The sequence below is a fragment of the Cervus canadensis genome, chromosome 10, assembly GCF_019320065.1.
Source record: "Cervus canadensis isolate Bull #8, Minnesota chromosome 10, ASM1932006v1, whole genome shotgun sequence".
Classification (NCBI taxonomy): domain Eukaryota; kingdom Metazoa; phylum Chordata; class Mammalia; order Artiodactyla; family Cervidae; genus Cervus; species Cervus canadensis.
Window position 1 is genome coordinate 70,732,821 of NC_057395.1, and position 10,123 is coordinate 70,742,943.

General features: G+C 45.6%; 1 protein-coding gene across 5 annotated transcripts in view; it reads left to right on the forward strand.

Annotated features, from left to right (window-relative positions):
• The window catches only part of SGK2 (serum/glucocorticoid regulated kinase 2), a 28,105-nt gene extending 18,262 nt beyond the window's left edge, over window positions 1–9,843 (forward strand). For 4 of the 5 annotated variants that reach the window (XM_043479948.1, XM_043479950.1, XM_043479949.1 and 1 more), the window contains 5 exons: window positions 891–986; window positions 1,725–1,880; window positions 4,661–4,750; window positions 6,933–7,139; window positions 9,448–9,843. In XM_043479948.1, coding sequence (XP_043335883.1) covers window positions 891–986; window positions 1,725–1,880; window positions 4,661–4,750; window positions 6,933–7,097 — 507 coding nt within the window. In that variant the 3' untranslated portion in view covers window positions 7,098–7,139; window positions 9,448–9,843. The remainder of the gene's footprint in view (window positions 1–890; window positions 987–1,724; window positions 1,881–4,660; window positions 4,751–6,932; window positions 7,140–9,447) is intronic. The other variant, XM_043479951.1, reaches the window with a different exon arrangement.
• Window positions 9,844–10,123: the final 280 nt, after the last annotated feature.

Below are 10,123 nucleotides of genomic sequence, written 5' to 3' on the forward strand. Positions count from 1 at the left end.
TATTTATTTTGTATTTTATTTTATTTCTGGCTGCTGCTCATTACTGGGCATGGGCTTTCTCTAGTTGCAGCAAGCAGGGGCTACTCTTCGTTGTGGTGTTTGGGCTTCTCATTGGGGTGATTTCTCTTGTTGCAGAGCCCTGGCCCTAGGGCACATGGGCTCAGTAGTTGTGGCATATAGTCTTAGTTGTCCTGTGGCATGTAGGATCTTAGTTCCTGGACCAGGGATTGAACCTGTGTCCTCTGCACTGGCAGGTGAATTCTTAACCACTGGACCACCAGGGAAGTCCCAAGTTTTCCCTTTAAACATATGTGAGTTGCTGGATGGGGATTCCTAAGTGCAGCTAGTGGTAAAGAACCTGCCTGCCAATGCAGGAGACATAAGAGATGTGGTTTGATCCCTTGGTCAGGAAGATCTCCTGGAGGAGGGCATGGTAACCCACTCCAGTATTCTTGCCTGGAGAATCCCATGGACAGAGGAGCCTGGCGGGCTACAGTCCATCGCAAAGAGTCAGACATGACTGAAGCAACTTAGCACACCTGCACACAAGTTGCCAGAGACAGTCTTGTACTAGGGTTATGGTTTGGTGAGTTGATCACAGCCAGGCTTGCAGCCCCCTTTACCCCTTTGGCTGGTGCTTTTGTGTGGTGCACAACATATACAGCCGTACAGGGCAGTCCAGCCAGATTTCCTCTACGTCCTCAGCACACTGGCAAAGGGTCCTGCACAAAGCAGGTCTTTGATGAACTGATGCTGAATGAACACACGCACAACTAAGTAAATATCACAGCAGAATCAGCTTCTGCTGATCTTTTCCTCCAAGTACCTTGTTTACAAATGGGGAGATGGAAGCTGAGTGTCTTTCAAATAAGTGTGTTTTCTCTCAACAGTACTTGGCTCCGGAAGTGCTCCGTAAGGAGCCTTACGATCGGGCAGTGGATTGGTGGTGCTTGGGAGCGGTGCTCTACGAGATGCTACACGGCCTGGTGAGTGGGGTAGAGCTGATTCTGGAAGAGATGGGCAGTGGATCTTTTCCTTGTGTGGCCTCCTCAGGCTCCTCAAGGAATTGAATGAGCCACCTCATCTCTACAGGCTCAAAAAGGGTGATGCAAACATGGATACAAGGATAAAGTATATATTTTTCAATAAAGTCAGTTCCACACTTTATAATATATTATCTCATGTGTTACTCCTGTGGTGCCTCAAAACAGCCTTTGGATGCAGGCACTGCAGGAAATGGGGTTGTTCTTATTTTACTAAGAGGGAAACTGAGACTCAAAAAGGTCACACTCCTGGGAGGTGGCAGAACTAGCTCCTGGATCCAATCTTAGACTGCCTGTGCTTCTCGTCTGAAAAATGACAACATGTCTCATAACCATCATATGAGGCTGGAATAAAATGATGATGGGAAACTGTTAACTTTGCAAAGTGCTAAGTTGGTGCACAAGCTTTATTAAGAGACGTGGGATAGAGGGGGCACTTGGAGAGGTCCACAAGCCTCATGCTGGAGCAGAGAGACTTCTCGGCCTTCCTAGCAGCCTCTCCACTGTGCTGGAGGCCCAGAGGTCTCTGTCTGTCTCCAGTCTGCCGCGTGAGCCATCGCACAAGACCCAGGTCTGGCTGAATCCTCCCAGCTGCTCCCCCTCTTTGCTCCAAGTGTCTCTGAGAACTGTGCCCACTTTAGCATGGATGATCCGCCCATCTCTCTGCCTGTCTCTCACCAGCCGCCCTTCTATAGCCAAGACGTGTCACAGATGTACGAGAACATTCTGCACCAGCCGCTACGGATTCCCGGGGGCCGGACGGTGGCCGCCTGTGACCTCCTGCAAGCCCTGCTCCACAAAGACCAGAGGCAGCGGCTGGGCTCCAAAACAGACTTTGTAGGTGCCCTGCCAGCGGGGCGCTGGGCTCTCAGCCTCCTGCAGAGGCCACCTAGAAGCCGTGTCACACTTCCAGCTGTTCCCTAAAGCCAGGCACTGCTAATTCACCCGTTCAGAGATTCACAGCTGCTGCTGTTGATTTCTTTCAATCTAACGCTTCTAGTCAACCAATATTTATGGAGCACCTACTATGTGCTGGGCTTTGAGTTAAATGCTAGGGACTTGTTAGATTGGGTCTCTGCCCTTAAGTTTATGAGGGAAAGGCAGACAAACAAACATAAATTATTACAGAGTGTGACTATGCTGCGGCCAGACGGGAATTCAGGCAAGGCTTTATTGGGACTTGTGAGGTAGGATGAGGGAGCAGAAATAAGTCATAGGTGCCCTGTTGGCTCTCTGAGGAGGGCAGACTGATTCATTATATGGGGTGAGGGTAAGGGCAGATCTGTGGGTCAGGCAGGAGAGGTGGCTTAGGTGGTCTGCCCACCCCCTTGGCGGTGTTGTGTGCAGGGTTCACGCACAGTACCCTGCTTTTTTCTTCCAGCATCCCAGAAGGGGCAGTTGGGTTTTGGTCTTTTTGTATCTTATGGCTCATAATTTGTCCCAACTGCGCATGGGTGCAGTTCTTTTTCGTCCCTTATAGTTTCTTTGTATTCTGTTGCTGGATGAGAGATTTCTCTGGGTGTTTGTCTAAGTGCAAGTGCAAACACTCTGGTAAAGGGTCCCAGGTTCCAGCCTGTTTCAGAAAGACATGAACAATGAGCAGAGATAGACAATAATGGGGGAAATTCACACTGGCGTGGTCAGGGTGGGCCTCTGTGAGGAGGTGACAATTGAGCAGAGATTTGAAGGATGGGAAAGAACTGGGAGGAGGCATCCCAGACACTGGACACAGCGTGCGCAAAAGTCCTACAGTAGGAGCAAGGCAGAGAGAGATAACTAGATGACTGATTAATTAGTATATGCTGAGCAGGAGAGTGGAGGCCCCAGGTTAAGTTTTGACAAATTCCTCTGGCTTCTGTACAGAGAGCAAACTAAATTGCTTTTCACAAATATCTGAGCACTTCCCTCTTGCCAGGACCTAGGCTGGACATCTGAATAGAGAGATGAAGAATTCACAGTCTGTTCTCCAAACAAGCTCATGGCTTTAAAAAAAAAAAATTAAAGCAAAATTTTACAAATAATCATACATTCTCTACTCAACAAAAGATCATTTGGATTTATAAGAAGACCACAGTACTTTTCTCCATAGAAGTTTGTTCTTCTAGCGTAGAAGCTGAGATTGCGTGAACTGTGAGACAGACTGCCTGGATTCAGATCCTTTCTCCACCAATGACTAGGTGCAGGGTAAATGGCTTAACCTCTCTTTGTTGTTGTTTAGTTGGTAAGCCACGTTCAAGTCTTTTGCGACCCCAGAGAATGTAGCCTGCCAGGCTCCTCTGTCTGGAATTTCCCAAGCAAGAATACTGGAGTGGGTTGCCATTCCCTTCTCCAGGGGATCTCCCACGTCTCCTTCTTGGCAGGCAGATTCTTTACGGTTTGAGGCCCCTGGGAAGCCCCTGCTTTAACGTTTCTTCCCATCTGTAATAACAGCACCCAGTTCATAGCTCTTATGAAGGTCAAATAATATAAGCAAACACTTAGGCTAGTGCCTGCCACGTAGTAAGTGCTTTTTGAGTGTACACACTACCCTATATTCCAGATACTGTGAAGTTTAACAACATTTAAGGCTTTTGCCTACCCATCCCTGGACAGTTTAAAGAAAAGGCTTTCATGAAGACAGGTCCCTCCTTCCCAGAGGAAATTTGCATTGTAAAAAAAAAAATGTGATTTTTTAAAATAAGGTATACTTTCCCATAGATCAAGATTCAAAGGATATTCAGAAAAGTCCCTTCAGCTACCTAGTTTTTTAAATTTGGAGGCAACAAGTGTTACCAGTTTTGTGGGTATTCTCCTGGAAATAGTTTGAATCTGGCTTGTTAACAATTCCCTAGGGGGTTCAGATACACAGAGTTAAGAATCATTCTTTGAGAGACATAGAGAGAGGGAGGGCTCTGCTGGAAAAGGCGGAAGTTTTTGTCAACATTAGTTTGGATTAGGAAAGAAGCGATGAATCATGCCCAAGGCTGAATCCTTAATTCTGGATCTTTGCGAAACTGCAGCTTTTCTTGGGGCTTTATTTCTCAAATCTTCCTCAGTGAGTTGATTTGGTCTGTCGAGAATTCTGGAAGAGGGATCTCCCTGGTGGCCCAGTGGTTGGGACTTCCTCTTCCAATGCAGGGAATGTGGGTTCAGTCTCTGGTTGGGAAGCTGAAATCCCACATGCCTTGCAGCCAAAAAACCAAAACATAAAGCAGAAATAATATTGTAACAAATTCAATGAAGACTTTTTTTTTTTTAAAAAGAATTCTGGAAGAGTCAGGATGCACTGCAAGAGTGGAGTAAGATTCCCCAGGACCCTCCAAGAGCAGGTTCTGCTGTCTTCTTCACTGACATACCTCTACAGCCTAGTATAGTACAGGGTAGGTGCTCAATAAATAGCTGTGGCATAAACAGATGTTACAGGGAAAAGATCTGGGTTTGAGATAACGGCTAAGGGGAGAGGTCTTATGGAAGACACGCCTTTGTTCCAGGAAACCAGCTATAATGGCAAGTTACCTTCCTAGTAAAGATTTTAGGGCTAGACAACCGGTTGCCGAAAGAGTTGGAGCTCTGAGGCATGTGGGGTGGGATGGGAGCGCCAATGGAGAGGACTGCTACTGATCACCTTCTTCCCACAGCTTGAGATAAAGAGCCACGTATTCTTCAGCCCCATAAACTGGGATGACTTGTACCACAAGAGGCTGACTCCACCCTTCAACCCAAATGTGGTAAGAGGCCATCACGTTCTAGCTTCTGGGTTCCCAGGACTGGTGGAAGCTTGGAGGGTACCTGGGGAGGGTATCCTGGCCTGGCCTCTTCCTAGAGATGGGAGAACCGAGGGTCCAAGAAGCTCAGTGATTTGTCCAAAGCTACCCTGTAAGCTAGAGGAAGAATTAGGTCTGGAACCCGGAAGTCCTGACTGCCAGTTCAGCTCTGTATGAGGAGCCAGGTTGCCTCCCCTTTACTTTCAATACCAATAACCCTCATCGCAAAGCACTTTACAGCCTTTAAAGTGTTCTGCGTCATGGAGCACACCCAGACAGAGCCGAGTCCTGTAACGATTTTTTTTTCTAGGTTTAGCTTTCTTCCTGGTAATAAAAATGACATGTATTTATAGTAGGAAGTGTGTAAAACAGAGACATTGAAATCATCACGGAGAGGGACTTCCTTGGCAGTCTACTGGTTAAGACTTTGAGCTTCCGCTGCAGCAGACACAGGTCTAATCCCTGGTTTGGGAACTTAAGATCCTGAGTCCTACACAGCATGACCAAGAAATAAAATTAATTTAAAGCATCAAGGAGAAAAAGCGTATTATCTCACCACCCAAGAGAAAGCATGCACCGTTGGCATGTTTCTTTCAGATCTTTTTTTTCTGTTTTTTATGTAGGTCATAGTTCATACATAGACACACATATCATCTCCCCCAACATAGATCATAATTCATGTATATAGATAGATCTCATCTCCTCCCTCTTTTTGCTAAAACTGTGTCGTCATTTTCCTAAGTCACATAAGACTATGACTTTAAGTGGCTGTATAATATTTCAACCCTATGTTGGTAACATAATTTATTCCACTATGTTCCTAATGGTGCACTTTAGGTTAGTACCATTTTTTATCATAATGGATTAATGAATGTCTTTAAGTTCACGTTTTTGTCATTTTTTAATTAAATTTTTAATTGGAGTATAGTTGATTTACAATGTTAGGCTAGTTTCTGCTGTAAAGTGAAACAGTCACACATACATAGATCCACTCTCTTCCAGACTCCATTCCCGTGGAGTCATGACAGAGCACCGAATAAAGTTCCCTGGGCTATACAGTAGGTTCTTAACTAGTACTCTTTCATATAATAGTGTGTATATATCAATCCCAGTCTCCTAATTTATCCCTCCCCTGTTCCCCGTGGTAACCATGTTTGTTTTCTATGTCTGTGAGTCTATTTCTGTTTTGTAAATAAGCTCATTTCTATCATTTCTTTAGATCCCACATAGAAGCAATACCATATATTTGTCTTTCTGTCTGACTTCACTCAGTATGACAATCTCTAGGTCCATCCATGTTGCTGCAAATTGTCCAGAGTTCTGATTATTTCAAGATGGATTCCAGATGGGGGATTACCAAGTCAAAGAATGTGAATATATTTTATTTTTTATTGTTGAGGTATAGTTAGTTGGGGCTTCCCTCACAGCTTGGTCGGTAAAGAATCTGCCTGCAATGCAGGAATCCCAGGTTCGATTCCTGGGTTGGGAAGATCCCCTGAAGAAGGAAATGGCAACCCACTCCAGTATTCTTGTCTGGAGAATCCCATGGACAGAGGAGCCTGGAGGGCTGCAGTCCGTGGGGTCGCAAGAGTCGGACACGACTTGGCGACGAAACCACCAGCACCACCCAGTTAGTTGGCTTACAGTATGATTGTAGTCTCAGGTGTACACCGTAGTAGTCCGATATTTGTACAGATTATACTCCATACAGAGTTACTTTAAACTATTGAGTATGTTCCCCGGGCTGTCCATTACATCCTTGTAACTTTACACCTAGTGGTTTGTACGTCTTAATCCCCTTCACCTGTTCTGCCCTTCCTCCAGCCCCTCTCCCCTCTGGTAACCACTCATTTGTTCTCTGAATCTGTTGTGCACATTTTTGAGGTTCTTGATTCATACTTTCTTCATGTCACAATCTACCAGCAGCATATGGAGGGTTGATGTAGAGCAGGCAGCGGGCCAGGCGGGTAGAGGAATTGGTAAATGGTTAATGGACCTTGTGGAATATGATGACTAGTGTAAATGCATGAAAAAGTGATACCCCTGGGGCACTCAGAGGGGACATCTGACAGCTCTCTCAGGGCTCTGGGCTCCTCTGGCAGCTCTGACCCAGTGTTCCTTTCTCATCGTTGGCTTACATTCACAGGCAGGACCTGCTGACTTGAAACACTTTGACCCAGAGTTCACGCAGGAAGCTGTGTCAAAGTCCATTGGCTGCACTCCTGACACCATGGCGAGCAGCTCTGGGGCCTCGAGTGCCTTCCTGGGGTTCTCCTATGCGCCGGAGGATGATGCCATCTTGGATTGCTAGAAGAGAAGCTCCCGTAACACCACCAAAGCCAGCTTGAAATCTGTAAGGAATTACCTTCAACTGTTAGTCACAGAAGCCCAAAGTAACAATGGCTTAAATAAGATTCCCTCCCTGCCCCAGCACATGGAAGAAGGATGGTGTTAGGTGATCCAGGGCTGGTACCACAGGTCATCAGAGGCTTTCTGTATTTCTGCTCTGTCATTCTTGGCAAGTGGCTTCTACTATTAGGATTATTATATTATCCTAAGATGGTACTGGAGAGCTCTAGCCACTGTTTCTGGGTCCTGGGCAGGAAAGAAAGGAGGAAAGAGCAAACGGGCACTTTTACAGAGTTTCCTGAGAAGCCCCACCCAATGACTTCTGCTTGCATCTCACTAGCCAGCCACCTTACCTGCGTTGGAGGATGGGATATATGTCCAATTAACTGGGCACATGACTCCTCACAATAACGCAGGGGTTCTGACACTAAGGGAGAAGGGAAAATGCTGGGTAGGCAATGAGCACCTCTTAACCAGAGGATCTCTTGGTGTTTGAATTTTGATCTCAATGTGTAAAATGACCAAGGTGTAACAAGCCTATAAGGTATCACCCAACATCCACTTTTTTTCCTATGTCAATGATGTCTTTCTTTGGGTGAGTTGTATTGCACATTTATTAGGTTTGTCTGCCTGGCATCTGAACCCCAGCCTATAGTCAGGGAATCTCTTATTTTATGAGCCATGATGAGAGGGTAGTTCACTACCTCCACTTAACTCTAGCTGACAATGCCAAACACTAACTTTCCCAGCCTCCCCTGGAGCTTGGGCCAGGCATGTGGCCTCAGGATGCACCTGTTATCAGATTTTTGGCTCAAGGAAGGAAATGGGAGCTCTCTTTCATGTGGTTGCTGTGGTAACAAAACCCACAAAACTGAGTTCCTGGTGTACAAGTGGCAACGATGCTCTTATTGGCAGCACCAGATCTTTTGCTCTTTCCTCCTTTTTTCCCTGCCCAGGACCCAGAAACAGTGGCTAGAGCTCCAGTACCATCTTAGGATAATATAATAATCCTAATAGTAGAAGCCACTTGCCAAGAATGACAGAGATCACATCCTGGTGCTTACTGGCAAACACCAGAGATCACATCTGTGCTGCAGTGTCATGCCTCGGAATCCTGGATTCTCCCTTTCTAGTTTTCCCAATGATTTTGAGAGCTTCTGTTAATCACTCCTTTTTTTTTGCTTCACCCATCTGCTTCACGTCTTGACCAGAGACGTGTTAGTGTGTCTTTTGTCACCTGCATGTTATTAACAGGAGATGTATCAGTATCACTTACAAAACAAATCGCCAGCCACAGGTGTCAGTTTCTGCAAAAATCCTGTGGTGCATAGAGTTAACTGGTCAAAGTCAGCTTCAGAACACCTGCCTACTCTGATCCAGTTTCTGTGCTAGACTTTTTCATGTCTGTTATCAGTTTTCATCCAAACAACCCTAAGGCAGGAATCTCCTTTTTACCAATGAAGAAACACACAGAAGCTGTACCTTTCCTAGAGGTCACAGAGCTAATAAGGGCCAGAGTTGGGACTTGGAGCCATATAAACTGACTCTGGGGCTCTCACATGTAACCTCTGTGCTGGTCTCCTGCTCACTCTGGCTGTTAGGTCCAAGCAGAGTAAATGTCAAAATCTCTAAGCAGAGCCAAGCCAGGAACTGTCTGGAACAAGCCAGGTAATGGGAAATGGGGTCTTCCAAGAGGAGGCTCAGTTGGATGCTCACGGTCTGAACCTGGCTGCCAAGTTAATTCTCTGTTCCCTTTTCTGGATGGAAAAGAATCTGCCTGCAATGGAGGAGACCTGGGTTTGATCCCTGGGTTGGGAAGATCCCCTGGAGAAGGGAATGGCTACCCACTCCAGTATTCTTGCCTGGAGAATTTCATGGACAGAGGAGCCTAGCGGGTACAATCCATAGGGTTGCAAAGAGTCAGGCAGGACGGAGCACCTAACACTTTTTACACACCTCTACCTCATATACTTCTGTATGCTTGTCAAGTCTAGGGCCATAAGGAGCCCAGGCAAGGTCTGTACAGGCCTAGTGATTAGCCATTTCTAAAAGCAATTCTGACCTGACAAAAGGTGAGAATATAACACACGTGAGTTCAGGACACCCCTCACTTGTCTGATGGATTTTATACTGCCTTATTTCGGTGAAGAAATCTTTTCACTGTAGTTCATCACCTACTTTCAGGGTGGTCTTATTAGCTGGGGACAAGAGGAGAACTTTCATTCTTTTCAACATCAATGTGTGCTAGTGATTTTATCGGCTTTTCCTTTTAACTCAGTCCCACTCTTTGCCTTACATTTTTGTTTGCCCAGCGCCCTGCCCCAGGAATTATGGAGGATGAAGCTGGAAGACCATGGAAAACACACCGATGACACCACAATGACCTACTGGGGATCAAATCTGGGTGAAGGAAAACTAGTTACCCTTTGACATGTGCTGAGAATTCTGAAAGAAACATTCTGATTTGATTTCCATCTTAATAGTGTCTGCTAAGAGACAAGTGTGGAACGTGATGAGAGGCCAAAATTCCCCCAACTTCCCAGAGCAAAAAGCGAGACCACTAAGCATCAGAAATGGAAATAGTACTGTCAGAGTACACAACTTGCTATGAGTTGTGAAACACGCAAAGGTTCTATCTGTTCTAAGACTGTAAAACCACAAAATGTTCACCAGGAGAAAAAATAAAAATGAAAAATTATGAATATTCATTAAAAATGAATATCTGTTTAATATCAGATTTGTTCACACCTGTTTATTGAGCACATTTAGAGCTTTATATGCATTATCAACCATATGTATTACGCCAGCATTTAGAAATTATTAATCTCACTTTACAGATAAACACTTACTCAGAGATAGTAAGCGACTTGCCCAAGGTCACCTAGCTGTACAAGGCACAGCCAGGAATCCGGACTTGGTAGCAGCTGATTCTCAGGCCCTTGCTCTCTCTGCAGTCTCCAGTACTGGGCACAGTTCTCTGGGCAGGTA